The 19,878-nt window shown below is 39.7% G+C and overlaps 1 protein-coding gene across 1 annotated transcript in view; it reads right to left on the bottom strand.

Annotated features, from left to right (window-relative positions):
- Positions 1 to 19,878, bottom strand: part of SLAIN1 (SLAIN motif family member 1) — a 49,352-nt gene that overhangs the window by 13,570 nt on the left and 15,904 nt on the right. The window contains exons 3-5 of the mRNA XM_050972446.1: positions 7,880 to 8,029; positions 5,845 to 5,994; positions 3,479 to 3,817 (exon numbers count right to left, since the gene is read on the bottom strand). Of these exons, the coding sequence (XP_050828403.1) occupies positions 3,479 to 3,817; positions 5,845 to 5,994; positions 7,880 to 8,029 (639 nt within the window). The remainder of the gene's footprint in view (positions 1 to 3,478; positions 3,818 to 5,844; positions 5,995 to 7,879; positions 8,030 to 19,878) is intronic.

Raw genomic sequence — 19,878 nt, 5'->3', positions numbered from 1 at the left:
ATATTAAAAGCTTTATTAAAGCATAAAACACACACTAACTAGACAAACTCACTTCAGCTAATTGAAACAGATACTTAAAGCTGTTCACATCCTGTCTCTCTCAGATTTTCTTTAAATTAATCTGCTTTCTGACCCACCAACCAATTACAAAATCCTCACAAATCAGGATACCTTAAAAATTTTACAAATGTAATTCTTCTGATGTAACTCATCATTACAGAAAATTTAGGTGATTTAGGAAGAGGATGTAATTCAACAAGAAAAACAGATCCAGACAGATTTCACACAAAGCTTATCTATATTCTTGCCAGAACTGGCAATAAAACCTATTAGAAAGCAAAGATAACATACACACTCTACAGACAGTGGCTGTGAAAATGCTGTTTAAAAGGTGACAACAAGTACACCTCCAGCTCATGCTACAAGTGGCCCCACACACACCTTAAATACATTGCAACATATTTCACATCTAAACATATCAATACTGGCACACACCTGCCACTTTATGCTAGTGTTTTACCAGGAGCCTTCCAGTACAGCAAGCTGTTAGGGACTGGCACTAAATGTGACTGACACCATTCATTCAGACATGAGTGGAATAAGGCAAGATAAAAAACCTGGACCTGAGAGTGGGGGTAGTATGGTGTGGTGTCGTCCAGAGGCATGTAATTTTATCTTCAAATAGATGTACAGCAATTTAAAACAGGGCAGAGTGTCAATATTACAGCAGGGGCAGCACTTTGCTACAATACATTGGCAAGAACAATGTATGAACTCACTAAAAGGATAGCTTCAGACACAGCTGGAAAACATCTGAGAGACTATTCTCACCCCCAGAAAAGGCAGAAGATCACCAGAAACTGCAAACCATTTATCTGCTACCTAAAGTGCAACCATGTGGATGAAGAACAAGCAGACCTTTGGCTACAGTGAGAAACCAGACACCTGATGAACAAGTCAGTGCCTATGTGAAGGTACCTCATGGCATCCCACAGATCCTGGGTTGTTTATGGAAGCTAAACAGCATTGACACAGGGTGATGGTGAATCCAGGGTGCATCAAAGTACCTCATGCAGCTCTATCCTGGCAGCTGAATTAGGCCCTTCATACACAGGTGGGCACCCATATCTCAGCACTTAAATGTAGGTGCTTCTCTTCAGGCAAACAATATTATACTCCTAAAAGAAGTACTGAAGTTTTCCAGGTTTATCACACCTTTACCACCATATTTTTCACATGCAGGTAATTAAGTACCTCACCTAGAGGACCATGACAAACAAAGATCACCAAAAGCAAGTAGAACAGCATCCCCCAAGCTATTTGCCTAAAGGCAAAAAATTGTAATTCAGCTAAATATGTAGACTAGGTTAGCAGAAATACTGTTCCACAGCTAAATACTGGGATTTTTACCCTAGACTGAGTGTCAAAATTCAACAGTTACTTGCTGCTTGTTCTTCTTTTATGAAAAGCTCTGTGAATGCCCAGATGAAGCACAGGCCAGACCCCTGACTGCACATACAAGAACAAAAGTGATCTCTTTAGGGGAAGACAAAGGAATAAAGATTTAGGAGACTGCTGGAATGGCCAAGAGCAGTACTGCATGTGGTATGTGTGACTTAATTATTAATTATGGATCATGCTTTCCACATATACTGAAGGGAGAAACTAATGGTCCAGTTTTTCCATCTTCCACATCCTTCCTTCTCAACTGCCCTCGTAAACTAACAGTGTGGAATACACCATCCATCACAGAGAGCTACAGACAAATTTTTGTTTTGCAGTCTACTTCCATTTCAATGTGCAGGAATTCTTGAGAGACAATGAAATTGTTGCCAAGATGGTAAGTGTTGATAAGATGTTGTAATACTACACAGACACCCTCAGTACAGTGACCACATGACTCCTTATCTCCTTGTCTGCAAAAGAACACAGTGAAACAAAATGTTTCTCACCATCAGTATTTGCCACTTATGTGGATCAGAGTTTGTGTTAAAGGTTGAAGGTGTAGAAGCTGAGAAGCTGTAGAAGCTGTCTTTCCCTCCTAAAGACAGTGGTACTGACTATTACAGCACTGTTAATCCTGCAAACAGGTAACTGAAGCCACGTCCCCAGCTTCTGGGTTATGCCAAACACATTATCCAATACCTCAAAGTTCTTGGGGAAAAAAAGTCAAACAGGTGATAAAACTGGTGGTCTTTTATATGGATAGACTTCACAGTTAATAAATTAGGAGTCTAATGTTTTTAGTACCTTAAAGGTTTCCATGCCTTTCCATGCAGAAAATCCGATGCTTAAGTTCCACTGACATGGAACATAAAAAAAAGTCATTCAAAACACATTTAGGAGCCACATAAAAACACGTCAGCAACAAATCATTCTCTTACTCCTGAACAAAAAAAATCCCAAAGCCCTCCTTTCTAACTCCCAACATTTCTGCAAGCCCAGCAATGCTGTCCCACTCTTGTACCTCCCTGACAAGAGAAGTGACATTAAAATTAATATGGCACAAATGCTGTACCAACAGACACCCACGCTGCTCTACCCTCTGTTAAGATCACTTCTCCTGCCACTTGTCAATTACACTTCCATGCCAGGGCTTACTTTGAATAGAAGTGGTTTGGGCACCAACCTGTCATGTCTTGTTTGTCAGAAAAGCAACATGCATACCTGTAGCACCATAAATAGCAACTATATGTTGTTTTGAACAACACATTTACTTTCTTGCCCAAGGGTGAGCTGTAACCTTCAATGTTACAAACAAGACCCTGGCTGGAAATGGATTGTTTAGAATTAACTTGGGGGAAAGACTGAAGGTATAGGAAATTAAAATGCCAGCAGAAAGAAGAAAAATTGTGATTATAATAAGGAAAGAAAAGAAATTAACAGCAAAAATGGAGGGAAACTTAAATCATGAGTAAGCACAGAGATACAAGCTTCCATATTCTGGAATGCATCTCAAATGCAGTGCAAAAAGGCAGCATTATCTCAGGATAGTTTAGGAGTGACGTTATCATGATTCTTTAACAATCAGTCCTATCAGACCTGGAACAGAAGCAAGCGCCATAAGCACTCATCACAGCACAGCTGCACTAAGAGCAAACTCAGGAAAAAGAAAGGAAATTAAAATCTGAAAACTCAGATCTGTATTTTACTGCATCCACAATGGACATGTGTACATCAAGCTTGAAAGCCCCAGGGGCTCTTCTAGCCAACTATCATCCTGCTAAAACATGCTCTTCTTTCCTTTCTGTTTGTTTCTTCACTTGTGGCCATCTTTGCAGCATTTTAAAACAGACTAAAGCAACAACTTTCATGACCAGGTCACAGATTACATTTTGTAGAAAACCGCTTAGTGATAACATCCCTTAATCATATGCAGGCTTAAATTATTTGTCACAACTTATGTACAATTCATCTTTAAAATGGCACTAGCACTTGGCAGAGAAAAGACCACTTCTCAGAAAAGCATGCAACCCACCTCCATTAATCCTATTTGGTTGCTGCTCTGGAGTTTGGGCTTGAGGAGAGTAGAAGGGCTGCTGATAGGTATTTGTAGGGAATTGTGGGGAAGTCGGGCTCCTCCTGCAGTCCCGGATACTGGAGAAAGTCTGTGAGTGAGGAATCCCTCTCTGGAAGGGGGAGCAGCGAGTCAGACGCGGCTGCGGAGGTGGGAGGTGGTCAAACTCTTCCTCATCCTCAAGACTATAGCGATCATATTCCTGGTCACTGCATGCCCCTTTTTTTCCCGCATGCAGAGAAACACTCGAAGTGTGCCTTGACACAGATGCTGAAGTTGAAGCATAATCTTGCCTAAGGCCTGTAAATTCCAAGAGGAGGATGATTCAGCTTCTGCTAAGTGATTAATTCTAAATATGTACTTCAATCTTGAAAACTACACAGGTAAGTAGAAGGAATTTTACATCAAGAATTGAATTTAAAATGTAATCAGACTGAGGATCTGATGTAGGATTCATCTGAGCCTGAATTCTCTCCTTCAAAATATTTTTTAAAATAAAATATTAAAAAAGAATACAGTAGTCTCCAAAAGATGTCTTAGATGCCTTTCTTAAGAGGAACCACTCTCAGGAGGCACATGTTTCTCTGCCAATAAGGACTAAATGAGTACTAAGTTTTTAACTTCTCAATACTCTTAGTTAGAGGAATTACACACACATTAGTTTTCTAAGCTATTGCTATTGAACTTTTGAATTCGTGCAACAAAAATGTTTACAATGACCTTTCTTAAACCTACAACCCATCTAAATCTTCTGGCTCCCTGAACAAGAATTAGCTCCTGATAGCATCCAGTCTCATGGACAAGGCTTAACAGTAACACAGCTGTATTTTACACAGGTACACAATCCTACCACCCTCTTCTCAGAATGCCAGGTTTTGAAAACCATCTTACAATAAGCACTACCCTGTAAGAGCCTGTTTACTCCAGGTCAAGTGAGAGGGAAACATTCAATCCCTTGCACATCCCTCCTTTCTCCAGATGCACAGCATCCAAGGGAAAAACACTACACTTCCAGGATCCAAGTAACTCTGAAGTAGCTGCAGATAACAACCTTCCAAGATCTTCAAGAAGCCCTAATTTTTAACAGATGTCTTTGCTTCATAATGGAAACTTCTTAATATGCTTCCTCTCCCTCTCCTCAAGTGGGAGTTTCTATTTGTGGCTGAGAAGAGAGCGTGCCTGAGTGCACGTATGGAACTGCCACTTTCCACGGAATTAAGTGGTCAACAACTGTCACGTGCTCAAACATTCTCCACCAGCTGCTACTACTAGGATGACATACAATCAATTGCACATGACACAGATTTGAAGAGAAACCAGCATTTTTCTTTCCAGTCTGCCAATGCCCTGATTCCTTAAAGAGCTAAGTACCTAAGTATTTTTTAAACCTCACTCTGAAGGAGATGAGCACAGCTGTCATTTAAATAATGCAATCCTTCGTATGCTTGACAGTCGTAACTTTTTTCTTTTTAAAATGAGGACACTTGTTAATTTCTCTGCTGAACATGATGCCACCAGATACTCAGCAGGCTCTCCGGCCAGCGGGTGATCACTCTGTCTGCCCAGTCTGGTGGCTTCGGCCACATCACGGCTCTAATATTTTCTGCTCATTTTATTATTTCTGTTTTATATAAATACTTATTACTTGGCATTTTCATTCAGGCCCCATCTGTGAATTTCTCTTGCTTTTAATCACATCACTTCCTCCCTGATATCTCACTTGGCACTAGCAAGATACAGGAGAAATACTCCACTTACTGTCTCAGTAACCTCTAAGTCAAATGCCTTTTATTTATTAATAAAGACATTTTACAAAAATTACTATTAAACCAAACTATAATCTATGGCAAAGAATACTCTAGGCTCAGATTTGTGCATAATTACTAGTTTTAAACCAAGATATTGAATTTAAAAGCCCCAATTCTGTATTTAAGTGGGACTTTATTTCAAAACTCATCTGAAAATAAAATAAAATTGAAGTGGAGGTAAAGAAAGCCAAGAGAGCTACTTATTTTTACTTTTCCCATTAAATGCATGCATGAGAAAAATGCTTTAGGATCCTCTCTCTACAGAAATAAAATTGTTTCAATTAATGTGCAGAAAAACATAAACATCAAATTTTGAAAGATCCAGTACCAGGTTCAGATTAACATGAACCCAACAACAGGCACACCTTCTCCATGCAGGTGAAGAGTACTTCCATCTGCCACTCAAGAGGCAATACCACTTTAAAAATATTTACTTCACTGAGACCAGACTGGAGCAGTTTTAACTGTTATGGGAAGTCTTCCTCAGACAGTTATGAAAACCAAAAAAGTGCCACCTACTCTCCTCCTGTAGACGAGCCATGATCTGAACATCAGTGAGGTCCTGCAGCTTGTATCCCATGGAGATGGAATCATCTTCCAGCTCCGAAGTGCTCAGTTCACTGTCTATCGATGACTGTGGACTCAATGGGGAACTCCTAGAAATGTACCCTAAGTGAGAAAGCATACACTTTAGGCTACAAACATCTCTGGCCACCTTCATTCAGAATCATCTGCTCTTTACATTACAGTAGCTTAAAACATTTTCTGAATAGCACATAAAAACTTTCAGAAGGGTACTGCAATTCCCTAACAATTAGCAAAGAGTTTTGATATTCATGAGAAGTAGTAAGTGTAGGAATGGATCATGAATTCCTTGGCTTGTTCCCAAAATAGCATTGCATAGCCCAGACAATGAATAATTTACCCAATACTGTTCTGATACAGCTCAGATTAGTGTAGTTTAACCAACATCTGCATTTGCCTCTCTCTTATGGGACTGTGGTTCTCCCAACTCTGTTTTGAAAAACAAGTGGATATCTGTCACTGACTTCTGCTCAGTACTCAAATGCTGCATAAGAGCCATTTAGCTAAATTTCACTATTCTTTTTTTAAACTATATATAATTATCATATAATTCAATCTCAGTAACAATTAAGGTTGAACATTTTGCAACAGAGAAAGCATTACTTTCTTCACAGAGCTACCTTTTGGAAAGGCTCTGGATTCTACTTTTTCCCTGAGGTGATAGTAAAATGCCAACTAATCTGCAATTAGTGGCATCAGCTAGTTGTTGTCCAACTTTAAAGAAAAATCCCATCAATTAAAACAGCAAGTAATTTTCTAATGTCCTCTGGACCACCAGAGACCCACAGCCTGTAGGGCAAGAACTGCTGTGACTATGGCTCACCAGCTGTGCTTGTATCACAGGTGTGTTTGCATCCTCCAGCACTGCTGAAAACAACCACCTAAAATTCATCCTAAATTCAGCCATTTTCTAGTAATATCTCCAAAAGAAAAGTACAGGCAGGGAATTACTTTGCTTTAGAAGGATTGCATGGAGTAAATGTGTTTGCTTTCTTACATGTGCAAGTTACAGCAGTCCCTGAGGTTCTGCAGAGGTAGTAACAGCTGTGCTCTTTTGGAGCAGCAGAGGGAAGCTGGACAAGGTACCTGAGGGTATCTTAAACAGCATGAGTTCATTTAGGAACTAGGCTTTATTCCATTGAATAGGGAAGACATTTCACTCACATGCAGACAGCTACAGAAGGCACTCTTTCTCACTCACAGTGCCCATATCTCTTAAAATAGGGATTTCTGCTGTGATTTCAAGCATTGTAAGGAACACTGCACAGATGGGTGTGACAGTGATCATCAGCCCATCCTCAGCCCATGCCTGCTCCTGCCAGCAATAAAATGTTAATGCCCTCTTGCCCAGAAGATTTTTTTCTCCACTGCCACTGCAGTTTAAGGAAGTCACAGATACAAACTGACTCCCAATATCTGTAGAGAAGAAGGAAAATGCAAATCTTTGCAATTTACAGAAATCTTTGCAATTTACCACAGAAAGTTTTCTTAGAACTTGTGTGTTCCCTGAAAAATAGTGGAAAACATTAAATAAATCTTGAACATTAGCAACAATACCAGCTTGAAACAGGCATGATTCTGCCAGCTCTTCTTATTATAAATTCTCACTGCCAATTTCATTACACAGGTGTACATATGTTTCTGTGGACACAAGGAAGGGGCACCATGGGGCAGAAATGAGCAACAAAGCTGGGGACTGTTTAAGCTGACACAGTCACAACTGTACTACTGGGTAAATCATTAGTGGTATGTACTAGCATCACTCTCCCGGAACATGCTGCATAACACTTGTAGTTAACAGCCCAATTTCAGGGCATTTAAAAAAAAAGGCTCAAAACTGCAATTTCCCTCTGAGATATGAGTTCATATACAACCATCCACAAAGAGTACTGCTGTTAAATGCTAGCAGGATTAGATAAAATCAAGCATTTTTGTAAGCACCGTAAATCAATAAAAAGAGAAGCATTACCTGTCCGTTCAGGTGTTAGTATTGCTTTACTGGAAGTTTTAGAGAAGCTGGGACTATTACAGCCATTGGTATATGGGGTGAGTCTTGCAACAGGACTATAGGGAAAAGCCAAGGAGACAGGTGTAGAGAAGAGGTTCCGCCACCGGCTAGCTGTTATGAATGCGAGGGAGGAGGGGGAGAAAACAAGATTTACAGTTATTAATAGAACAGCACTGTCAGAGAGAAAAATCATCTCATCTTAATCTGTTCATCATACATTTCCTACTTATTACAAGAGGAAAAAAATGGTGAAAATTCAGCAGCGAATCAGAGGATCAGCACAGTCTTCTGCATGTAAAAGTGAGCTCTAAAAGGTTTTTTAGCAAATATATCTGTTGACTATATTTTGCATATACACCTTTTTGGTGTACATACATCACTGGGTGACCAACACACAAATAACAGAGGAAGTAAAAACTGCTACAGTTAGCAGAGAAATGAAAATGAAATTTATAGTGCTCTTCAAGGAATTGTTCATGACAATTAATCATCATACAATTGAATCAGCAGCTAAATTATCAGTTATGGGAGTTCAGAGACAGAGCAGTAAAAGACGCTTAACCATCAAGTGCTAAAAACAACTGTAATCCCACATCAAGCTTTTAAGCTACCATATTTTCCCTTCTCTTTTTACACCACCAAATTCCTGATTGCATAAGCACGATTTTTTTTCCCCAACGTTTCTGGAATAACCGAACAAGGCATCCCTTTTCTATACATTGTTTACAAAAAGCTTGCAAGGCATCTGGTCTTCTAAGCAATATCACAAGCAGTCAGAGTTGGCAAAAATAAAGCTAAAGGCTTATTTAATTTACATTTACACTTATTTAATTTCTATTTTCTTACTCAGTCAGTAAAAGTATTGATACACCTGTCCTTTGTTTGCCTATTTTACCTACCTTGAAAAAGTAAATTAAACAACATTCACAGGCTCTTCCAAAAATAAATAAATATTAGTAATAAAATTGTTTTAAGAAAAATTTAAAAATATAAAAATTTCAGAGAACTCATACAAATACAAGGCAAGATGAAAAACATATGATGGGATTGCTTTTTTTTTAATAGAATCTATTTTCTACTTTTAGATGTTATGTATAGTGAGACAAGAGGGGGAGCCATGAAAATACTTAAACCTAGCTTTGAAATCAATGGCATAACCTCAATGTTCAGCACGAGTACTTTGCAGTGTCACATGCCACAAACTGATTTTCAAACCCAGAAGGGTCCAAAAGCCCCCAAAAGCCATTCTGCAATGCAAGGCTACTAAACACCAGAATCTGCTGTGTATTTGGACTTGTTCATCGGGTCATTTTACATGTTAACAGCCATTCAAATAATACTCAAATTTTCTGTTTTCAAACCTCCCTACCACCAAAATGATTTAGCAGGACATACAAACTTTAATCCTCCTTCTTGCTAATATCAACTTCAAGGAGCCATGGGAAGAATGTCTTGGTGGGCTGTCAGTCACTTCCTCACAACTTTTGGAGTAATCAGTTTGTTACCAATCCAAACAGTGCCATTTCTCCTCCTATTCATATTGCTTTGACCTAGTTAAATGTATCCTGGGTTTTATGGAGTAAAAGCCTCTTCAACTCTTCCCACAAATGCTACTAAGCTCGGAATGAAGACAACTGCCTGGTTCCAGCACAGGTACACAGCAGTCTGCTGGGGACAGGGAGTACCTGCAGGGCTCTGCCTCTGAGGAAGGTACCTTAGTACACATAAGTAACATTTAAAAATTCAAACTGTGTTCTTTGCTGCCCCCTCACTGAAGACTTATTGCAATTCTCTCATTTTTGGTGATTATAGTTCCTTCAAGCTCAAAGAAACCCAAAGTTCAGAGATCTTTAAAGGCAGCATCAGCACCACTTTCAGCAACTGCTTGATGGCACACAACACAGACTTCCCAGCTGGACTGTCTGTCCTCAACATTCACTAACATGATTAGTTCTGAAGTGAAACACGCAAGTGTCTCAGGACAAAAAGGAGAGCAAACACAGATGAACATAACTCTACAAACTAGCAATTAACATGAGTTCCTGGGGATGAGACTAATTCACAAGATGTTAATAACAGCAAATTGACCTGAGGTATTCACTGAAAGAAATCCATACAGTAAGAACAGATCTCAGTATCACATCCACAGCTAATGTCTGTCATTTCCACCAGGAACCATCAGTAAGAACAAGGGATGACAGCTGCCTGAGATTTTATTTTCCTGCCTAGGACAAGCTACTGCTTTGTAGCAGCCTGATCATTTGCCAGGCCAATGAGCTGCCAGCATGTTCTCACCCCCAGATGTGGCTGGGCACACAGATAAATAAACATCATTCATTACCCTCTACAATAACCACTGTGAGCTGGCCCACTGAACTAAAGGCAACAGTTATCGTGACTCTGAAAGCAAGAACCCACACCAAGAATTTAATTAAGATTTATGGCTAACCAGATTTCAAACTCCTCTTTCAAACAGCATGTGTTCTCAAGGAAAGATGGATGGATGGATGGATGGATGGATGGACGGACGGACGGACGGATGGATGGATGGATGGATGAGGCCAAGAAGCTCTATCTACACTGACCTCTATATATACTAAATTCTAGGGATACCAATGTAAAATATTCCCAATTCTACAAACTCCTCTCACTGTGCCTAAAATAAAACTTTCTAGTTTAAGCATCAGGAAATCATGGATACATTTTTGGCATATTTGTTTAGGATCAAATATAGAAAACAGCTTTCATTAGGTTTCAAATGGAAATATCAACGTACATATTGAACACTTTACGGTACTAACAAAGACAGCAAAATTAGACTTCCTGAAGTCTTGTGCTAATGCCAAAACCATAAAAAGGTATGTAGTAAGTGAGTGCTATAGACATGTAAGCAAATATGTAAATCATGTAAAATTTGTAAAATCCTAAAACTGTGCAATAGATAAGTCATTTTAGAACACTTATTTTGCTCCAAACTGAATGTGAGACTGTCCTGGTTAGCATGATAAGCACCACTCTGCTATGCATGGATGAGACAATGTTGCTAAGACCTTTATATTAGGTTTAGAACCCCAGCTATTCAGCTCTGAATTTTACACTATGTGTAGCTTCTTCTTAAAGCCCCAATGCCAGTTACCCGCAGATGAAGTAAGATGACTGGGAACCCTTTAAAGACAAATAAGTTTCTAATCTTTGCACTTGAATAGAAACATAGATAATTCTGCTCTGAGTAACTCATACTAAAGATGCACTGAAGGAAGAGATTCAGCCATGAAAAGGAAAGCAGAGGCATCTAAAGCAACAATCAAGAGAAAAGAAGCCAAAAAATCTATTTCATTTGCTGACATCGAAGATGCTTTAAATTTCACTTCTTGAAGCGTTAAGGTGGTGAAATGAATTCTGTAATAAAATAAGCATAAATTGTCCCAGTTATCTTAAGTCTACACTTACTAGAAGTAGCCAAATTTTTGTCTATGATTTCCCTGGTTTTCATAAATTCTTAGTAAATAGACTGCTGATAATGCACTGTGTTACATAGTACCTACTCTAATATGTTGAAAAAAGGACTTTCAAACTAACCATGTAAGTGTGCAACCAAAACATTTCCTTTCAAAAATAAAATCAGCAACAAGTGAGACTGCTTATACCTTTAAAATATTTACTAACAGAACTGAAGGTTTAAAAATTAACTAACCTTAGTTTTATAACATCCCTGGAGATATCAAAATGCTAAAACAGACGAAAATAGTAACTCATATAGGAAAATACAAACAAGTAATTAAAAAATAAAAATATTCACCATACTGACTCCTGTGAATAATCAGTATTTAATAAGAACTGTTGCAAAATTTCACATGAAAGCATTCACAATTCTGTGTGAATAATCCACAGAATAGCAGTGCTCAAAAGGAACCACACACCCTGCAAAACCACAGTATTCTGTATCATCTTTAAAGCAATCCCCTTCCTAAAACTAATCCCTCATTTAAGCCACATAAGGTTAAAATAAATAAATCATGTTCTAAACATATAAAGAAGCATGTTTTTGAAAGGGAAGATGAAATTTGCTATTTAAATTAATGGAAATGCTCACCAGCTGCAACACAAGGTAGTAATGGGTAGAGATCCTTGTTATGTTGTTTAAGTTATGAGGGGTTTCACTGCTATGAACAAGGACAGTTCAAGAACAGATCCTCGGCTTGAGGAATCAGATACACCTTGAACATCATATGTGATATATCTAGGACATGTGGGTGACCAAGCACTGGAACAGGCTGCCCAGAGAGATTGTGGAGTCTCCCTCACCGTACTTGAAAGCCATATGGACAAAACCCTGTGCAATGTGTTATAGGATAACCCTGCCTGAGCAGGGAGGGTTGACCCACTATGATCCCAGATGACCCACTATGGTCCCTTCCAGCTTGACCCCTTCTCTGATTCTGTTGTCATATTAGCTAAGGGTATAAGGGTTTCCAAGAAACCAAAACAAGTACATGCACATTTTTAACACCTTCCCTCCATTATGAAGCTCAGTGAGCTCAGTTTGCCAGAACAAGAACTTTCTTTCACTCTAAGCAACACAAATAAACAATATTTTTTTGCTATAAAGACATAAAACAGTAAAATCATATCTATCAGTTTTGTACTACTGACTAAACATACTAAACTATATGAGGCATCATCTGGCTTGTTTATCCACTCAATTAGTTAACTTTTTTATAGGCCTCCAGGCAAAGTCAAATATACTTTTTAAGCTCAAGCTTAAAACAAATTATATTGCATACATGGAGACATTTGAATATGGGTTCTAATTACAAAGCCTGAACAAAATCCCCTTTTGAGCCAGCAGTGGAAGAACATTTACAATACTGTCAATCTCCAGTACTGCAAATAATTTTCTGCCAACACAATTTCTTTAGAGCAGAAAACCCAAACCACTTCCCTGGTGTATTCTGCATATGTGTGGTTGCACAGCAGCCACATTTAAAAGAAAAACATCTCTCTCTCTCACGGGAGTAAAATACAGAGACCTACATGGAAAACAGAGGCATTCAGCTGATCACAGGAGAAAATCCAGAGTACTAGAAGGGAAATCAAAACCCTCTATTAACCATAGATAAGAATGCCTAAGCCAACTAAGAGGCATCACCTCAGTGAGGCATAACTAATATCTCCCTCCCAAAGAAAGGTATTTAACCTTCATTTCTGGTCCCTGTAAAAAAGCAATCCAGAGTTTGAAAACTACTCCTGCAGTCGGATATACATTTGGGAATTGCTATGTGTCTAACATGCCTGAAAAGACTGACAGAAGAAAACATGAAGATACTCCCTACTACTCACTGATTAGTGCTGTTATCCAATAACAGTAGTGGCTCAATAAGCAGGGAACATGGGCTCCCACTACTCAGCAGCCTGTAGAGATTTACGTGACTCACATGAAAACCCAGAGTTCATACAAGAACTTGAAGCAATACAAGGTAGAAGACAGGTGCTAGATAGTTACCAGGAACCACCACTGTTGCCCCTGGCCCATAAGAGAACTTCAGGGAGCCAAGCTTTCAAAAAAGCAGAATATGTATTTCAAGTACTTCAGAAGCTCCTGAACACATGAACCTTCGAACTACATGCAATCCTTTGTTTCACAGGGTGAGGCATGCAGCTTCTGTGCTCAGAAGGACTACAATACATTCCACAGTTTTTCAAAACACTGTGTTTCAAAGCTTTCCTTTGCAATTTTAAGTCCTAAAAATTCACTTTTTTGAAAAAATTATAGGTTTATCATTTACCAGACTGTAAAATCTGAGCTACAGACAGCAATGTTTTCAGTTCTAATAACTGTGAGTAAAGAGCATTGAGTTATACCTGCAAATCTCGAAGTTAGCTTGGGGCACATCCATCTTCCCATCTTGTTGAATGTTATACAGCAAACTTCTTGACTTTTCAAGCAGCACACTCCTAGTTCCAGTCCCCCACAGCCATCAGCTTTGGTCATCCCATCAGCTTATTCCAGTTTGATTTCCTAACCACAGCTGTAGCTCAGTCAGCCATCCTACTTTTGGCAGAAACTTTGCTATCAGGCAGTCACACCTCATATGCTTAATGCACATTTGCAGCCACACTGAAACTGTCATTGCCCAGAACTATTTCCCTGCCCTGTCACACAGAGATTACAAAATGCTTGAGGCTTGTTTGTCATTTCTGACCGTTGATTTCTCCATCATGAGAGGGAGAGCACCCCCTCATCCCCAACTGCAATGAGAACAGAAACTTCCCAAGTACAGACTGCACAAAGGGACTCCTTTCAAGAGTCAGAAGAATAGAGGGGTGGGGGGAAGGTGTTTTAAGATTTGGTTCTGTTTCTCATTATTGTACTCTGATTTGATTGGCAATAAAATAAACTTTTCCCTAAGTTGAGTCTGGTTTGCCCATGACACTACTTGGTGACTGATCTCTCCTTGCCCTCATCTTGACACAATCCTTTCACTAAATTTTCTCTCCCTTGTGCAGGTGAGGATGGGAATGATAGCAGAGTTTTGGTGGGCAGCTGGTGTCTAGCTAGGGGCAATGCACCACATGGACAAACAGCAACAAATTAGGAGGAGCTGAGAAAATTAATAGAGTGCCCACTTGCCCCTAAGCCTAGGAAACTGAAAAGCAACTTCAAGAGTATGTGAGAACTTCAGTTTTAAAAATGTGAAAAAACTGGGAGTACCTGTGAAATTTGTTTCCCAGTTCATTCACATGAACTGATATAGTATTAGCATAGAATGAGAAAGCAGTTGAGTTGGTATGTATCAGTATAAAACTGCTTGATATACAGAGCTACAGCATATACCTCAAGAGCTGCCCCAGAAAAAATAGCACAGACCTCTTTTAAAGGTGGAATCAGAGAGACTGTCTAAATTGCAGCAGTTCCTGTAACTTTCAGCTAGCACAGCAAGGAATGCCATCAGCAGTGGTTTCTGGCATACTGTTATTGGTGACAAAAATGTAAATCTAAGATTCAGGACTAACACTTTGCATGACATAGTCTAGTTGTGCCAATGATTACCTATTGGTGTGAGCAGGGAAGTTTCAAAGGTAAATTACTCTTCTAGTTTGATGTATTCCAGTGAAAGATTGACCTGAAAATTTGTTTTGTACCCACTGAATGCTGAAAACACAACCACAGCACTGTCCAGCCGCAGCACGCTGAAGAGCGTGGAAACTCCAATCACCATTCACTGACCCAATTTTGTCACAAGAATTATTTTATGACATCAAAGGATTCAAAAGACTAGAAAGGAAATGGAATTCCAAGGTGCAAGCTACTTCCTACAAATCCCTACAAAAAGAAGGATACTACATTTTAGCTATGCACTTTGGAGGGTAAGGTTGTGGGTTTTTTCTCATTTTGTTGGGCTTTTTGAACTTGGCTCGTTTTTTAAGGCAAACCTTTTACTGTACAGCTATGTAAACAGACAAGCACAGGGGCTTTGTGAAAAATGCAGCTGTCTCAGCATTCATTTTCCCCTGGGTGCACAACTCTACCTGCATTCACACATCCAAAAGCAAATTTTCTGATTAGAGCTAACAGCCAAACTTGGCTTCCCAGCTTCCCTCCATTGAGAACTTGACCAAACACTATGCTGAAATATTATGCCTTAGGCATGACCTAGGGCCCAAATCTCTGTTCCCTCCCCAGTTCCCAGTTTTTACACGAAAAAGTCAGTCTGATGTATTTTCGTTCTATTTGGTGGATTGACCAGAACCCGTGAACATACATGAGCAGCTCACATTTCAGCTAGTTTGAAGTAAGACAGACCTTTCTGAGCAGAAGACTCATTCTCATGTACCACTACACAGGGTAACCTGGAAAAAAATATAGAGTCCCAGATTCTTCTATCAAACCATAAATATCTCATTCATTAAAAGGAGTGTTTACCCCTCTCAATTTTAGAAGCCTTCAAATAAGGCCTTAATAGCCTTCAAAAACAGGATTTTAGTAAGGATTCTTACCAAAGGGCACTGTGAATGCAAAAATTAACACAGGAAGAATACACAAACTCACAAAAGAAAAATCCACCAAAGTTCAATAAATCACATCTAATACAGAGTTCACATCTGCTTCTGTCAGTCACTGAACTGGCTATACAGATAGGATGTTGTCAGGGCAGGAATATATACTATTTCCCCATATTTCCTCTCTTCCAGTACCTATTTATGGTGCTTTAGGATGCTGGATCCTGTGTCCCAGACACAATGAAGATGCTCTTACTTACAGACATCAATGGCCGACCTAGTCACCTCAGGACACTATTTCCAAGAGGAAGGACAGGGCATGATTCATCTCACCTCTGCTTGCAAAGACAAAGGGGTATAGCTCCCTTTGTCTCCTTTGCCTACAATGGCAGCCCAGTGTGACTGGCTCCAATACAGATCTCTGCATATATTCAAACTAAACTCTCTGACTGCATTCATTAAAGAGAACAATAAACAGAGCTTAAAAACAGAGTTCAAATACTGCCTTCAGTTTTCACTTTTTCTAAGCAACTGAAAAAGACAACTAGCACTAGAGCACTGCAATGCTTGCACACATCCTCCTGAAACCAGCCTGTATCCAACTGAAGTCACCAAACAACTTTCTCAGCAACAGACTCAGTTGGAAGGGGACCTCTGTGTTAATTAATTTTTTAAATAAGGAAGAGTTACTCAATCCCCTATACCAGGAAGATGAAGATCACTTGTACCATCACATTTAAGGGAGATATGGAGAAGTGGAGAACAGCAGCAGGAAGGTGGGACAGCTGAAGTAACACTGCCCCAAGAGAAACACATCAGAGAACAGCCTCCGAGGTGTGTGTAAGGGCAGGAGAGATGAACTCCATGTCTGACACCAGTCATTCACACACCCACACAGCACAGAGCAAAGCATGAGCATTTTCAGCATATTTTAACAATTAGCAACAAAAAAGGGAAGAAAATTGTAACCACCTTATGATGCCACTCACTGGATAAAGATCTACCATCAGGATGTGCAGACAATGCACCTCAGGCCACTAAATATCTTCCCCCAGCTCTTTCTGGGCCAGCTGGATAGACCTCCTGTCTCTGCTGGTTCTGGCTGTAAATTCCCAGGTCTCTGGTAAGGTTCAATAAGCAGGTACTGACTGAAATGGGCAGGAAAGCCATCATCCAATCACCTCTGCTAGTAGATCTGAAGGGGCAGCAATCCCAGGAGGCACAAATGAAAAGCTCTGAAGAAGCTCTGAGGAAGTTAGTGCATTACCCAGGGGAAGGTAGGACTGTAACAAGAAACTAATGTCTCTTCTACAATCAGCATACCTTCAAGGCAGCCAGCTGCACCCCAGCAGAAATTAATCTGTTGAAATAACTTTGCCAAACCTCGACACCATACTAATTTAGGAGTTGTGGCCCTACTCCTCTAACGTGGAAAGGGTATCTTCACAAAGACTTTGCAATTGCAGTCTGTGGCACTAAGATTTAAGCAGAGCTGTGCCACAAGTCATATCATATCACTTCAACATTGCTGGAGCATTGTGATCATCATGAATCACATTTTACTCACCGCCTGCTAATCCAAAGGGGAATCATTTCTGCTGGCACAATTTGTGAAAGAGTTTCTATTTTCCTTAATGAAACCCAGGTCTATCATTGATTACACACATGCACACATTACCACAACATCAATCCAAAGTCTCATACTCATTTTGCATAAGCATTGTGAAACTCATCCCAACCTGGTTTTCCCTCCTGAATTTGCTACCTTCAGTAACTGCTTTGTTTATATTTCAGTGACAGTGTAATACAGCAAAATCCCACAGAGTACTGTGGGAAGAGTTTTACAATCACTCAGAACTGGTTTAATTGTTCTGTTTGCCACAATACTCCACAAGCAATAAAACCAGCTATGTTTTGAACAGAAAAAGGTCTTTTTGTCTTTTTCTTTAAATGCTGGTTGGGTCTGTGGCATCTCCCGGGTCTGAGAGACAGCATGTCTGGGTCTCAGGGCATCTCTTCACTACCTACTTGCAGAGCAATAGCAAACTTTGTCTGCCATACAGTTCATACCTTATAAATAAATCCACTGGAGATTTGCTTTGCAGACCAGTATGACATATTCTTTCTAGGTCTGGAACAGTCAAGGGAATGCCTGCAGATATGCAGCAGCAAGGAGTATGTGGCTGCAGGCATTACCTCCACAGCTGCCGTAATTCCAAACTTGCAGCATCTTCAGCAGACATGCTTGCCCAGGATGCAGCTCACATGGTAAAATACTGGTGACCAGTAGTTTGATAGCTACTGTGCCTGATTTATTACCACCACAGTTCTGTGGCTTATGGCCATTACCCAGAATTGACAGGGGTGCCTTGACTGTAACTGGATCAATGATATATCCTCACAAAGGAAAGAGGCACAATTTTGGCAACCTCACCAGAAATCATGTTGCTTGTAGGGTTTGTCACTAATTTTCAGGTCTGGTGTAAAGAAACAAAAAGTTTACCATCTAAAGCCAGGCCCTGATCAAGATATTTATTAAAAAAAAAAAAAAAAAAGACAAATTACTTCCACTTTGAGATGGAAAAGAGTTACCAGAGCTGTTATTTTGCAAGACTGCAAACCACTTAACAGAAAGGAACAGGAGAGCTGTAGCTCTACAACCCTCCCTGGGCACAATCCCAGGGGGCAGGCTGAGCCCTCTAACTTACAACTCTTGATAGCAAAGATTCTGGATCAATGAAGAAACCTAGTATTACATATACAATTAATAATGTATGTTGGAGTGGGTGTTGCTTCTAATATAGGCCCATGATCATAAATCTGTGCACTTAAATAAGCCCTTCATTCTAAAACTTATCCAGTAGTGAAGTTGACTGAGAGGAATATGGCCTGCTGCTTCTTTGGACATGCTTATTTGTCACTCAGAAGCAGATTTTCAAGCTCCCAATACATCTGGTGGATACACTGATTATGTGACTTTTATTAGATGTCCTCTTCCTCCCCAGCCTGTCAGCTCTGTCCCTTGTGGTTATCCTGATATGAGGAGTTTGCCTCACCATCCAAGAAGAAGAAGAAGCAGTTTCAAGCCCCCTCTTCAGAGGGCTTCACCCACCCTCGTACCATCATGGTGGCTGAAGTGACAATTTTTTCAGTTGCAGTAGAAGCTGGTAAATTCATTTTTGGATAGTTCTCTGTCAGATAACTCACTGTATTACTACTTATGACAATGATGCTTTTCTTGGCCATCTGCCTTGCAGCTAGAAGATACTTGTTTCCCCTAACCTGTCTACTCCACACACCCACTCAATTGTTTTGGATTCCTTAATATTAAAACCAAGTAAGCCTGTTGGTGAAAGGGCATTTTGCCAATACAGTAGAATAATATCTGTAAGTGACTCTTACACCACTGAGCAAAGTTCCTCTTTATAAAACAAGCATTGCCATGAACTAGACAGGCTATATCAATACAAGGAAAACTTCCCAGAACAAACATATGTACGTACCAAGGACTTTGGCCACAACAGGTCATGGATGTACATCTTTTCACATTCTTGATGAACAAAACTATACTGCATTCACATCTTTAGCACAGACCTGACCTTCCCAACCCTTGTACAAATGGCAAGAATACCACATGTAGTTCGGCTCTATGAGTCGGAACCACCACATTACCTATGCAAGTTTTGCAAAAGTGCCCCTGTAGTAAAATCTCTAAATATAGGGCATCAAACTCCAGAGTTTGAAATAATTTGTACTGATCACTGCCAGTCAAATCAAGAGCATAAAATTACTTTTTTTTTCAGTCATGTAGGAAACAATGTATGTGGAATCTCATCTCATCACATTTTTAACCTCAAATAAAAAGCAGAAGACTCCTCTCAAAGTTATTTGACACTCATCCCCAAAAGCATACAATTCATTGGCAAATACCTGAAGGAACATAAAGATAATGCATAAAC

Source organism: Serinus canaria, chromosome 1 (genome assembly GCF_022539315.1).
Source record: "Serinus canaria isolate serCan28SL12 chromosome 1, serCan2020, whole genome shotgun sequence".
NCBI classification, from domain to species: domain Eukaryota; kingdom Metazoa; phylum Chordata; class Aves; order Passeriformes; family Fringillidae; genus Serinus; species Serinus canaria.
Note: the sequence above shows the minus strand (reverse complement) of the source record. Positions and strands in the feature narration are given on the sequence as shown.